Source organism: Colias philodice, chromosome 30, assembly GCF_061535455.1.
Source record: "Colias philodice isolate Cphi_HAF_F1 chromosome 30, ilColPhil1 Martin Lab GWU primary, whole genome shotgun sequence".
Taxonomy (NCBI): domain Eukaryota; kingdom Metazoa; phylum Arthropoda; class Insecta; order Lepidoptera; family Pieridae; genus Colias; species Colias philodice.
The window spans coordinates 496,689-511,755 of NC_143115.1; the positions used below are offsets into that span (position 1 = coordinate 496,689).

General features: G+C 35.9%; 2 protein-coding genes across 4 annotated transcripts in view; one reads left to right on the plus strand and one right to left on the minus strand.

Annotated features, from left to right (window-relative positions):
* The window catches only part of emp (epithelial membrane protein), a 128,716-nt gene that overhangs the window by 65,012 nt on the left and 48,637 nt on the right, over positions 1-15,067 (minus strand). The window lies entirely within an intron of this gene.
* Positions 430-4,058, plus strand: LOC149475332 (uncharacterized). 3 transcript variants are annotated; one of them, XR_016318068.1, is made up of 2 exons: positions 430-3,071; positions 3,821-4,058. XR_016318068.1 is itself a non-coding variant. In XM_089713501.1 (2 exons), exons 1-2 carry the CDS (start codon positions 1,288-1,290, stop codon positions 3,833-3,835), a joined length of 468 nt encoding a protein of 155 aa, XP_089569627.1. In that variant the 5' UTR covers positions 430-1,287; the 3' UTR covers positions 3,836-4,058. The 3 variants fall into 3 exon arrangements, 1 of the variants encoding a protein (XP_089569627.1); XR_016318069.1 differs by having other exon boundaries at positions 430-2,716; XM_089713501.1 differs by having other exon boundaries at positions 430-1,740.

Consider the following 15,067-nt stretch of genomic DNA (forward strand, 5'->3'; position numbering starts at 1 on the left):
TGACATCCCCTCCTGCCAGCCGCCATGCCACCGCCATGCCTACCAGCCAGCCACGCGGAGGGGATAAGCCTATATATTAGCTGGCCATTGTTAAACGTGGATCATTCTTGTTAGAACTTTCAAAATAAAGAAGTGTGTCGTTACGCTGCAATTTTATTTTCTCCATTGCTTCACAAATCAGAAGCGGGATGAAACGACATCGGCCACAAGTTTATCGACTTCCTGACGAATCAATGTCGGAGGAAGATGAGGGTACTTCTTCACCGCCTGCACGGAAGCTGCTCAAGAATCTGCTGGAAAAAGAAGTAGTAAAGGCTTTACGCAACCTGGAAGATGACCCCCAAGCTCCAAATAAGTCAAAAGTCCATCGTGCTGCATCTTTAATCCCGGAATTTGACCCTGATAGTGAGGAATGCACGGTGCAAGCATGGATTCGTAAAATTGACCAAATTGGGGAAATAAATGGATGGGACGATACAACTAAATCATTTTACCTACAAGATAAGCTGCGAGGTCAAGCAAAGAAGTGGTATAATCGTCTAGAGAACTACGATTACACGTGGGAACAATGGAAGGATATGCTATTGCGAGCATTTCCTCGATATCGCGATTATGGAAATCAAGATAAAATCGCCATGTGCTTCCGGTGCAAGTTATCCGATAGCGCCAGCGTTTCCTGTATCATTCGTGGTCTGCCACTATCGCTGCAAGCTAACGCTCGAGCCTTTCAATGCCACACGCCAGGAGAGCTTTACGAAGGATTTTTATGTGCACTTGACGACTACCGTACTTTACCTATCGACACAAGGTTTCATAAAAATTTGGTGAGTAGGCCATCTCACCTGGATAAAAAGTCAATGCCACCCAATGTCGAAACAGACCCGTGTCCGAGATGCAAGAAAACTGGTCATTTACTGCGTGATTGCTCCCTACCTGACACACGTACATGTTATAAATGTGGAAATAAGGGACACATTGCTTCACGTTGTTCTACAATTGCCACGGAAAATAGAAGATCTATCTCAACCGACAACATAAAAGAAGTAAATGTACTACGCCCTTATAATGAAATATACAAAAAGGTCGTTAAAGTCGATGGCATCCACGTGAAAGCATACATTGATACCGGCAGTCAAGTTAACGTTTTAAACGAACAAGTATCGAACGCATTGTCATTGGATGTCAAACCGACGAGTGTCATTTTAAAAGGATTCTCCGGTGGACTCTCAACGAGTCGTGGAGAAGTCGAATTTCAAAGAATTTCAATTAGAAATTGACGGTATAACCATGAAATGCCACGCCTACTTGTCTAGCATCAAAATGGCCGATGTTAATCTTTTAATCGGTCAGCCTGTCATCAACAGCGAAGGTATGACATTGACAGTTAACAAAGGCCTTGTCGAATTTAATCGTACTCAAGATCCCATTTGCGATATTGAGGCTATCGAAGACCATGATCGCTTTAAAGTCGTCACAGTCAACGAAGAGAGACTTCCACCTGGCTCTTCCATCATTCAAGTGCGGGTTCTCGGAAATAAGGTCGGCAACGGTGTGGTTACACCGCCTCGGCATCATGAGCTGCAGGGAGTGGTCTACTCTCTTCCATCCACCCTGCTCACTGGTGAAGACGGGTACATCAAAGTCATCAACATGGGCTGCGAGGTTATCGTGTGGCCGCCGGGAGAGGTCCTAACCAGGGCTGAAAGCTGCCAGGAGTCTCCACTACAGCCAAATAGCCAGGTACCTTACCCTTGCTTGCCATAGATTTGCCAATTATAATGCTAATAATAAAGCTTACTAGTGATCAGCCTATTTACCGCCAGCCTTATCGATTATCGCATAGCGAACAAGCAGTAGTTCAGTCTAAAGTGATTTATTAGATGCCGAGATTATCAAGGAGTCTGAATCTAGTTATGCATCTCCGGTCATTTTAGTCAAAAAGAAAAACGGTGACAGTAGGATGTGTGTTGATAACCGTGCCTTAAATGCTTATTACCGTAAAAGATAGATTTCTATTGCCAAACATAGACGATCAGGTTTCGAAATTAGCGGGCCACAAATATTTTACGAGTATCATCAATAATTACGTGTTAGTAATGAAGATACACACAAAACTGCATTCATAACACCTCAAGGTCATTTCGAGTACACTCGTATTCCATTCGGTTTAGCGAACGCGCCATCCGTTTTTATGCGGTTGATAAATAAAATAGTTGAATCTGTAGGTAGAACTGAAAATAATAATGTTATAGTCGAGCCAATTTAATAGGCAACATTTGACGTCTATCAATTTTATCTTCAAAGAGAGGTAACCTGCTTTAAAACATCGATTAAAGTGAATTAATCGATACGGATTTGAAACATTTGTCAATCGAATTTATTAATTTATGATGATTTTTATTCACAAGTAATCAATGCATTCGATTCTAGATGTCAGATTTCGATTTTTAGAGTAACGTCTCTGGTATTTAAAAAGAAAGAAGGTTTATTGACACAAAATTGTAGCGACGTCAGTTCTTCAATTCAGAAATTGTTTATTATGTTTAGAATGGTTTATCAGTAAAATGGCTCTACTATAAAAACAAACATGGTAAACGTGAAATTTTGGCATTTCTGGACGATTTACTCTTACCCTCGAATGACGTTATGTCAGGCTTAGACATTTTGCAAGCGGTACTTGTCAAACTTGAAGTAGAAAATTTAAAATTAAACATGAGTAAGTTTTCGTTCTTGCAAAATGAAATAACGTATTTAGGTCATAAAATATCGGCTAAGGGTATTCAACCGGGCGATTCAAAGTTATAAGCGGTGTCTCGTTTTCCAACACCGACCAATGTTCATAGTGTGCGTCAATAATTATCGGGTTGTGTAGTTATTTTCGTAAGTTTATTTACAATTTTGCTATCATTGCCCGCCCTTTTACCGATTTAACTAAAAAGAAAGCTTCGTGGATATGGAGTAGTGATCAAAACAATAGTTTCGAACAATTAAAAAAGTGTTTGTGTTCCGAGCCTGTGTTAGCTTTGTACGATCCTGTGCTTTGTGTGTAAATTAGGAATAGCAGATTGATGGTACGCTGCGACCCGTTTTATATTTTAGTAGGGTGACAAGTAAAGAGGAAAGCATGTATCATAGTTATGAACTTGAAACTCTTGCCGTTGTAGAATCCTTGCGTCGTTTTCGCGTATATGTGTAGTAGAAAAAAAAGGTTAAGATTGTTACTGATTGTACAGCAGTCCGCGCTACGCTTACAAAACGTGACATTATACCACGTATCGCAAGGTGGTGGCTTTCTATACAAGATAACGATATAAGCGTAGAGTATAGGCCGGGGGAACGAATGAAACATGTAGATGCGTTAAGTAGACATCCAGTAGACACTATGAACGTGAATCGTCTCGAAGTAGCGGATTGGTTTTATATGATGCAATGTCAGGATACTAAAAGCGAGCGCTAGAATGAAACGTAACTTCGATAGGAAACGAAAATCCGCTCACATATATAAGAAGGGTGATTTATTGCTAACGCGTCAAGCACCTACTTGTTCAGCATCCAAAGTTAACACTAAACTTGACGACTTGCATTCCGGTCCTTATGTCGTAACGAAAGTATTGGGCAATGATAGGTACCAAATTAGAAGTATATAGGGTTTACGTGGGTATAAGAGTTTTAGTAGGTTAGTAGCTGCAGATTCTATAAAAGTATTGTTACAGTTTCTGATAGTTCTAGCAGTTCGGATGAGCAAATGGAAACCGAAGATCTTATTGATTTATTAGAGAGCTAATTATTTTTGTTGTTCCTGTGGGAACAACTGTTTCAGGATGGCCGAGTGTAACGGACAGTAATATGTATTATGTGTTCTGTGGTAACGGACGTGACGTCGCCTGTCACCCCCGTCAAGCCAAGCCGCCATGTTGACATCCCCTCCTGCCAGCCGCCATGCCACCGCCATGCCTACCAGCCAGCCACGCGGAGGGGATAAGCCTATATATTAGCTGGCCATTGTTAAACGTGGATCATTCTTGTTAGAACTTTCAAAATAAAGAAGTGTGTCGTTACGCTGCAATTTTATTTTCTCCATTGCTTCACACTTATAAACAAATAATCTTCTTTTTAACAACTACTTAGACATTATTAATAATTATTATCATTTCGTAATGTTTACTTTATAGTTTATTACAAAATAATACAGGTTATAAATAATCTTTAAAATAACAAAAAATATTGTTACTCTGAAAAAATGAAATGGTACTCAATAACGCGGACTACTGAATTGATTTAGATAGAATTTGATGCTGACGTAGATATTACATCATGCCCAGAAATGAAAGGTACTATTTCTGAAAGAAGTTATAAACACTAATTCTTCTCAGTCAAAGTCAAGAGTGGAAGATATCACTAATACAGTAAAACTGATGCGAAACTTTGGATGTTAATTTGTATATTTTTTTGTTAGTTGTTACTTAATCACGTCAAGACTACATTACCAATTTTGATAAAATATAGCTAATTGCCTGGATTTACACATAGGATACTTTTTATCCGAACTGAACACTTCTGTGGGAAAAAACAGGATTCACGATATAACCTAATTCCACGCGGGCAAAGCCGCGGTCGGAATGATATTTTTTTAAATAAAAAAATTGTTTTAAAAAAAACACAAAATATATTGACGCATGTATTTATTTTTTGCACTCTATTATAATTGTAATTATTCATTACAAATAATCAAAATAAAATAACCAGAACAAAGTTAGGCCCTGGTAGGGTAGGTAGGCAGGTACAGCAATGTGAGACGAACACTGGCTTATTTATACCAATAATAATGTATTATAAACATTAAATTAAGTTTACAACAAAAATACATAATATTATAAGCTAATGTGAAAACGAATCAACCAATCATCCCACAACAATGAAATGTGCACACAAATATTCATCTATGCTATCTATGCTATAAATTTTTTATTTGCTATAAATGAATTTATACATTATCTATGCTATAAATGAAAAAAATCTTACTTTTTTATTTATTTATATTTATTTATATTTTATTTATTTATATTTTAGGAGAATCTACAGCTGTATCCTTAAAGATAGTCACATAATATAATACTTACAATAAGCCATTTACAGATTCTCACGGCTAGAATAATGTTAATATATAACAATTACAAATGTGAGCGATTACGTACACGAATCAAATGCTTAAAACCAATGCTATTGTAACACTAATCAAGTTACATATCAACTTGACCACCAAACTGACGGAAGAACTCATTAGCTAACTGACGCTTAATGGAGTAAGAACTGCTGCAGAACAAGTCAAAATCGAACTGTTTTGATAGCTTGTTAAAATTATTGCTTACGCGTAGAATAAACGAGTTTTGACGATAGTTAGTGCTGACTGCGGAAGTAAAGATAGGATTATATTTACGAGATAAAATTGAGGGTGTGTATAAAGAAATTTTGGCTAGTAGTTCTGGGCAGTCTATTTTATTGGATGTAATGCCTAAAAGTAATAAAATATCAGAAATCTCCCGGCGATATGTTAGGGGTAGGAAGTGAAATTTGCTGCAGACCTCGTAATAATCCTCAGATTTGTACGGGACGTGTAATCGGTAACATAGGAATTTCAAAAATTTCATCTGTATTCGTTCAATTCTAGTTATATATTTATCGTATCGCGGATTCCATATTGGCGACGCATATTCTAGAATGCTACGTACGTAAGCACAAAACAGAATTTTAAACGTTTTCGCCTTTTTAAAATCTGACGAAATTCTCATTATAAAGCCTAAAGCTTTAGAAGCTTTAGCTAGAATATAATCGATATGTTTATCAAACATGAGTTTTGGGTCATGTATCACTCCTAGATCTCTTATGTCAGGGCTAGTTCCAAGATCTTGATTTTTTATTCGATAGTTGAAACGCAGTGTTTGTTTTTTACGACTAAATGAGACGACTGTGCATTTACCATGATTGAGATCTAATTTATTTTGAGTACAATAGTAGTCTAATTTATTAAGGTCATCTTGAAGCATAGCAGCATCAGCAGAAGATTTAATAGTCCTAAATATCTTCATGTCATCAGCAAAGCAAAGAAGATTTGAGTGTGTGAAGCAATTTGGAATATCATTTATGAATACGCAAAACATAAGAGGACCCAAAAGGGAGCCCTGAGGTACTCCACTTGGTATTACCACCCAACTTGATATATAGTTACTTATTACAACTGCTTGAGATCTATTGTTGATATACGAGGAAAACCATCTGAGTAAGTTACCTCTAATGCCCATTATGTATAATTTATGCAAGAGAATCTTGTGATCTATGCGGTCAAAACATTTACTGTAGTCCGTGTAGATTACATCGACCTGATGGCCTGTCTCCATAGCATCAGTAATGTAATCATTCAGAAGCACCAGGTTAGTCACGGTTGATCGACCTTTAAGAAATCCATGCTGATAACTCATGAATGTGTTTTTAAATACTGCATAAACCTGGTCGTATACTATTCTTTCGAAGACTTTGGCTATGATACACAATTTAGATATAGGTCTATAATTGACAACTTCCAACTTAGAACCTTTTTTGTGGACAGGTGTAACAAATGCCCTCTTCCACATTGAGGGGAATTCCATAAGAGTAAGTGATTTCTTAAATAAATAGGCTAGTGGAATGGCTATTGAGTCGGCACATTTTATAAGAAACAGTGGACTGATTTCATCAGGACCTGCAGATTTCGAAGGATCTAGTTGGGATAATGCCTTTTTTATCGTTTTCAAGTCAATGTTTATCGAACAAAGGTCAAAATTTGATTCAAAATTACTTAATTCCAGTTCAGATACATAATTTGATAAATTTGTGTCAGTTTTGTCTAGGAATGTAGAATAAAAATATTCTGAGAATGCATTACAAATATTGTTTCCGGATGTGAGTAAATTGTTATTGTATTTAATATTGCTAGGTAAGCCTTTAGATTTCGATCTACATTTGAAAAAGGACCAGAAGTATTTAGGATTCTGTTCAATGGAATTTTCAACAGAATTTATATATTTTTGGTAACAGTCATTTTCTACATTCTTAACTCTATCCCTTAACAGTTTGTATGATTCTAAGCTACTTAGGTTTTTGTAAATCTTGTATTTGCGAAAATGTTTAAATTTTTCTTTAATAATCTTTTTTAAAGCTGGTGAATACCAAATAGGAAATTTATTGTCGACCACGGTTTTGCTTGGGATGTAAGTGTGTATTAGATTATTAACAATCGAATAAAAATAATTCACACATTCTTCAATGGAATGAGTCCTGTCAAACTCTTGTGACCAATTAATTTTAAACAATTCTGCATTTATTCCCTCGTAATCCCCTTTGTTGTATAATATTTTCTTCCTAGTATTCGATTTTAAATACGATATGTGAACAAATTCTACATCAATTATGAGTGCTTTATGGTAAGGGTCGATCGGTAAAAGCGGACGGACACATTCATACACAACAATAGAATCGTTCGATAACACTAAGTCGAGTATTCGGTTGCTAGCGTTATGTATGAAGTTGTACTGCTGCAAACCATGAGTGTATAATTCGTCAATAAACAAACATTCATCACCATTCGAATAGTTTGAAGGAAGAAGTAGACCTTCAGAATTTAAATTCCAGGATATATTACTCATGTTAAAGTCGCCCGCAATAATTATTTTATCCGAGGGGTGATTGAGAATTATATTATTTAGTGCTTCTAGAAAGTTATGCAATTGTTGAGAAAATGATCTGCCTAAGTTTTGTTTACAAAGATATAATACACATATGTGAATATTAATAAGTTCGTTATGATATTTAACACGTAAAGTCAACCAGAGGTCCTCGGCAGATGATTGAAATTGCTCCTGTGACGTCACGATTAATTCCTTTCGGGTTGCGACAAGCACGCCCCCTCCCCGAGATTGTCCTGTCGCCTCATAATTCCGATCCCTACGCCACACTACATAACGATCATCAAAAAATTCCGAGTCCGATATACCATCCACAAGCCATGTCTCCGTTAACAGTATAATATCATACGAGGTTAAACATAAATTACGAAAAAATAATAAGGACTTTGTCCTTAATCCTCTAACGTTTTGATAGTAAATTGATAATTTTGTATTTTCATTAGCCATTTACTTACACATTCGTTATGTACTTAAAACAGGGGTACATATCAAACATCGTCTATAATACAATTATCATCAAATTTAAAATAAAACCAACTTACTTCATTAATTTGTTCCAATTGTAAGCATTCTTTTTCCTCCAACCTTTATGTTTCTTCTTCTTATTTTTTATTGTGTTGTCACCCTTTTTTACGATGGCGCGAGCGACACAAGTTCCCCGTGTGACGGCCGTAGCGGGAATGACTCGTGCAGCGATCGGGGTAGGAAGGTACAGGGCGGCTCTCGCTATATTGGCTGGTCGCGCGCTAATTTCAAGTATTTCTTGTTTATTTCAAAACCATCGCATATTTCAAAATTCTAAATCGGTAGACGTATAGGTTGTATGTTTTATAGTTAATATCCAAAAAGTCGTAACTTTACGTTTGTTATTTTGAAGATGCCAGAGATTAAAAAAAAATAACAATGAGAACTTTGTATTTTTTTTCTATCGAGAAAATATCATGGAATCATGTTTCTAAAACGGTAGACGTATTGTGTTACTATTGAACTTTCTTGTCAAGAATTTTCATCACGACAACTTTAATAATATAAAAATTACGAAGGTTTAAAAAGGGCCGTAAATGTTAGAAAAATTAATTCATCACCTTAACGGCTCAGCGACGTACACGGACTGCTCGAGCTGTCGCTACAAACCGCGCAGTGGACGGCTTGAAGCGGTCGCGACTGCTCGAGCAGTCCGTGTACGGCAGTGAATGAATGTCTATAGTTCACCGCGCGGTCGCTTCAGACCGTCGTCGGTCTCAACTGCTTGAAGCGGTCCGTGTACGGCCGCCCTTATGCTAATCTCAATTAGTGACAAAAACCTGTCCCGGGTTCAAAGTACGGTCATAAAAACAGGTTGTACCTACAACGACTTTGGCATAACTTTTATAATATGTATGTACAATGTACATGTATTAGTTGTATAGATACAGAACGGTACAGGCGTGATGGAAAATTTTCGATTTTCTTGTTGCAGAGTGGCAAATAAAATGCTTTTCTTCTATTTTAAGCAGTTTTAATGAGATTACTTTTTCATACGTTACAATCACTTCGATGTTCCACAGAGTAGAGACCATAGATTATACATATAGTATAGGAAGGCACGCAATTTAAAAATAAAAACAGATAATAAATATTTTACTTTAACATTTCTGTTGAGCGTGAACCATTTTCACAAACAAAAATATAAATCATATATAATATACATATACTAATATTATAAAGTTGATTTGTTTACTCGCTAATTTCAGCAACTACGGGTGCTATTCCAAAAATTCTTACTGTGTTAGATATCGATACAGTAAGAATTTTTGGATAGTCCAGTTATCGAGGAAGACTATAGGCTAATATGTCATCACGCTAAGACCAATAGGAGCGGACCACTGCGGGTAAAACCGCGGGTCACACACGCGAAAACAGCTGTTCGGATCTGTATGAAATTTTGTACAGAGATAGATTATAGTCTGGATTAACACATAGGCTAATTTTTATTCAAGTACCACGCGAGTGAAGCCGCGCGATCAGCATTATAAATTATAATCATGGAATGTATTTTGAATTCGACAAAGAAAAAACTCAAAACATGTACAAGATTAATAAATTATTAAAATTGAATACCCATAGCAACAATTATAAAAACAATCCCAACAACAGGAAAAGCAACAGTCAAAGAAACAACAAAACATTGGTTTCGCAGAAACGACGAACGGACAGACGAATAAGAGTTCTCAGTAATACAAACAGTGTCTTTGTTTTATCATATTTTGAGGGATTCAATAAATCAGATGCTATCATATATGTAATACTAGTGGTCCACCCCGGCTTCGCCCGTGGTACATATTTCGCAATGAAAATTAGCCTATGTCCTTTCTCGGGTATCAAAATATCTCCATACCAAATTTCATGCAAATTGGTTCAGTAGTTTAGGCGTGATTGAGTAACAGACAGACAGACAGAGTTACTTTCGCATTTATAATATTAGTATGGATATATAGTCATATGTCATACTAAATGTATGGGAGTGTTTAATGTAACTTTTTTGGATATTTCCTGTTTTATTTTTAAAAAGTTATTATTGTCATTTTACTCATTAGGTAAAGGGCTTTCGATATCAGTTTAAAGTTTTTTGATATATGCAATAGTTACGGAATAATCGCTTGTGCACACTTAACGATTACACCCTGTATATTAAAGGCATGTCATATGGAAGATGATTTTTACTTGCTTATATTTGCAATATTTTTCCTTCACCTGTATGTTTGTATGTAACCAACTTTAGAGTCGATTTGAACCCACTTTAAACGGAAAGATTTAATTCAAACTTTGTACACTTAGGAAAGATCGGTGACAATACAATAGGTACTAACTACTATAATAATTAGGTACGTCGCTGAAGAATATTGCATCTTTCTGCTGGTTAAAGTATTATCAAACGGTCTCGTAGGTTTGCGACATATTTGGTACAAACAAAAAAATATATTTTTATCCTTAAATTACTATAATTTATAGATTACTAGCTTACCACCCGCGGCTTCGCCCGCTTTGTCTAAAACCGCATAAATTATATACTAAAACCTTCCTCTTGAATCAATCTATCTATTAAAGAAATCATATAACATACTAAGGGACATAGGGACAAAGAAAGCGACTTTGTTTTATACTATGTAGTGAAGAAAAAGAACTACCCACTGCCTAAAAATATACTGTACGCAAAAACTTTCTCTACTGACGTTTCACATCGAAAAACGTATGAAAACCAGGAACTTTCAAGATCTTTATTTTTATTGTCTCATAGATAATAGGAAGGGAAAAAAAAACATTAAAATGAGATAAAAATATAATTATTTTTATTACAATGTCACTGTAAAAATAAGGAAGCGATTTAAATTTACGGAAAAAAATTAGGAAATAAATGCCTAATTTGTGTTAATTAAAATGTATATTAATAAATAATTAACAATGAGATCAAATGCGATTATTATATCGTTAAAAAACAATTAAATAACGCATATATTTTGACGCCCCGGCGCTGACATGCTTTAAAATATCTGATTATTAAGGTATTTTCAACCGACTTCAAATAAAGCGGGTTCGATTCGCACATCGAGGGCTCCGAACAAACCTATTTTTTATCGTTTTTTTGGACAATTTTCACACACGGCACGATCTGATCCCATATTGAGGGTGACAAATCAACATCGAGCTATGCTGCGCTGTACTGCGCTGTGCTGTGTTTGGTCAACTCGCTCGTCTAATATTTTAATGAGGATACAAACAACCCATGCTGTGCTGCGCTGTGTGAGGCTACGCTCTGTTTAAAAACGCAGCAGTCTCGAGCGAGGCGCGCTACCCGCCTTGCTGAGCCGCGCTGTGCCGAACTGTGCTATGTTTTTATGGAGCTCTGCCTTGCTGCGCTGTGTCGAGCTTATCACTATCACTATCACTACATAGTATAAAACAAAGTCGCTTTCTCTGTCCCTATGTCCCTTTGTACGCTTAAATCTTTGAAACTACGCAACGGATTTTGATGCAGTTTTTTTTTAATAGATAGAGTGATTCAAGAGGAAGGTTTATATGTATAATAATATCCATTAAATAGTGGAGAAGTACTGTTATTTTTGAGGTTTCTAATGTGATGTCGTAAAAAATTACATTTATTCCGCTTACATTGCAAACGCAGGCTGAACCCTACGAGTTTTATCAAAATAATGTACTAAGTATTTATACACATTGAAAAGGTTTACAGAAAAGTCCGCGATGGTATATGTCTATCTCTTATGGATAACCCACAATAACTTATTTTTGTCATTTACTTTTTACGACAAATAATGGCTAATTTTCGAAGCGATTTTAACCAATACAGCATTAATCCTTAACCAATTAAATACCTTGAATACATTGTTCATTTAATATAGATCTATATGGCCCTTTACACCGTATAATTTAAGTGAATATTTTCGAAGATATTACAGATTTAAAAATTGCGGGACGTAGCGTTTGCGGCGGTACCGGCCGGCCGCCCGGCTATATATTTTATACCCGTGCGAAGCCGGAGCGGGCCGCTATGTTTTTATATTGTACAACGTTCACAGTTTTTCTGTAGTGTATTTAGTATCAGCATTGCACCCGTGCGAAGCCGGGGCGGGTCGCTAGTTAATAATAATTAAAATGGTTTTTAGTCATTCGCAAATATTGAAAAAAAAATCGTCTTCAGTGGCAATACTCTTTAGAAAATTCTCCGTATTTTTCACGTATGGTGTGAGGTAACAAGCTACCGTGACTGGACTCTTTTAGCGACAAAATAACACATAAAATATCCATATCCGCTTCTTCTTCACTTTCATCTTCATCGGATTCAACTATGTCGTAATGTTTACGTTTTTTTGAAAATAGGGTCATATTTGACGAGATAAACGACTACACGAGCTGCTGATTACTTTATACTGAGCTAGATTGTTAACCTTCCTATACTCGCGCCAATTTTTGTAACACCTATACTCGCGCACAGTGTCACAGACCGATAGTGTTTACCCCTACACTATATATATTTACTAAGAAAACCGAAAACTATAACAATTTTTTTAAAGTTTAGGATGTACTGAAACAAAATAGTATTGATCATACTTAGTTTATTAATTATTTTACTGACTTATAGTTTATCACAAATCAGTCCTCGAATTTGAGATGTTTTTCTTAAGTACTAGGGAAAACTAAATTAAAAACAGAACTTCTTTTTCAAAACAAAATAAACTTCTAAATAATAATAATAAACATATCAAAGCACATATTTATCTATGTTTGGCTTAGTTTTGAGCCTTGTCTGTCCATCTTTTCCCAAGTAAAAATCACTGGAACTTTCACTGTGTTTTTCCTCAGATATCTCTTCATTGTCATCGTCTTGCTCGGTTTCGTATGTCTCTTCTTGTACCTCCACGTTGTCTTCCACCTCACTGTCATTTTCGTCTTCATAGCAGAACCAGAAATTGATTCTTCCAGCAACAATCTGATTTGATCATCGTTCATTTTGACATGAAGTATGGCCTAAAAAATTGGTCAAAATATAATTTAGAGCAACATTCATACCTACATATATTTTACTATACATACTTCATAAAGTATTCAAAGTCTGTAAAAATATATAAATGTACAAAATATATAATATTAATACTTACACAAAAAGTTGCACCTATACTCGCGTCGGTCTCATGGACCGATTGGCGCCAAATGCTATGACACGTGCTTCTGCCGACCACGCGACGTGCACTAAAATGAAGTTAGCCCCAAATCCGGAAACTAGCAAGGAACTCGACTTCACAGGATCTACCTGCATAAAAATAATTACGAAAATGTGTTTCGTCGGTCTCACAGACCAACGCGCGAGTATAGGAAATTTAAAAAACGTAGCTTAAGAAACACAGCACAGCACAACGCAGGACAGCGCAGCATAGCTCGATGTTGATTTGTCACCCTAAGCTTTCGCTTGTGTTATGGAAACCAGATGGCTGATAAACATATATAATTTTAAATAAATACTTAACACCCAGACACAGAGCAAACATCTATGTTCATCACACAATTATTTGCCCCGAGTGGGAATCAAACCCACGACCTCTGGCTTGGAAGTTGGAAGGCAGGGCCACTACCAACCAAGCCAACCGGTCAGTACGTATCGTGTTGCATACTTAGGCAATTTTTCCTTTCTGTGCTTTTTACCAAATTTCAAGACTGCACTCACGGGAAGCAACCTGTTAGGTTTCGATTCTCTTGCAAATGTCGAAAATTGCGAAAGTTTCTGTTTTACAGTTATATAAGTTTAAACAAGAATATATAAAACAAAAGCATTGTCTTGAAGATTTTTCGTATTATATATATGAATGATAATAAAACATTAATCTTATTAGCAGGTAACCATAATATTGTTTTTACAGACATAATAATACTTTTTCGATTTTAATGGAACTTTGTCCTTCATGTAGTTTAAACCTGTTTATTTATTACATAGAGTAAATATATTCTTGTAATGCTTATAGTAGACTAGTCTTTCATGTGCTTTTTTTTAATAATAGAAGGTCAAGATAGATTCCTCTTAAAAAATATAACAAAGGAATACATGTAAAAAAGGTAGTTATATAAAACGTGTAAATCGTGGGAAAATAATTAAATAAATTGATGACGAGAATAAGTTTATTTCTATGGGTAATTTATTTTATAATTAAACTAGCGGTCCGCCCCGGCTTCGCCCGTGGTACATATGAAAAATAGATGTTGGCCGATTCTCAGACTTACCCGATATGCACAGAAAATTTCATGAGAATCGGTCCACCCGTTTCGGAGGAGTATGCAGACTAACATTGTGACACGAGAATTTTATATTATAAGAAGAAGATTATTATAGTTTGATATTTATTACAAAAAACTAACATGACCCAGTGATTTTGTAGGAACTGGGTTATTAGAATAATTTGATTAAAATTTGTTTATTCGGTCAGTCAGGAATTAAACTTATTTTAACCTACATTCCTTTATTTTTAATTTGACATATTAAGCCGGCTACTCACTTGCCTGCAGCAGGGGCAATATTGGAATTGCACTTTTAATTGGCTTCTTTTGTGAATCGTGATGTGTATAGGCAAGCAGGGGCAATTTAGAGAACAACTGAAATTGCTCCGGCCACCATGCAACCCAGATTGTTCCAATTTCGCCCCTGCGGCAGGTACGTGAGTAGCCGGCTTTAATTGGCTCCTTAATTTTGATGTGCATAGGCAGGCAATTAAAGATTTTTACCATTTTGAGAGTCAAGAGAATTTATTGCCACAAAATGTAAAAAGCTCTGTCGATATATTTTTAAAATTATTATTTTATATATT

Bases quoted from the DNA above. Each gene is read 5' to 3' on its own strand.
- LOC149475332 (XM_089713501.1), top strand. From the start codon at position 1,288: ATGAAATGCCACGCCTACTTGTCTAGCATCAAAATGGCCGATGTTAAT.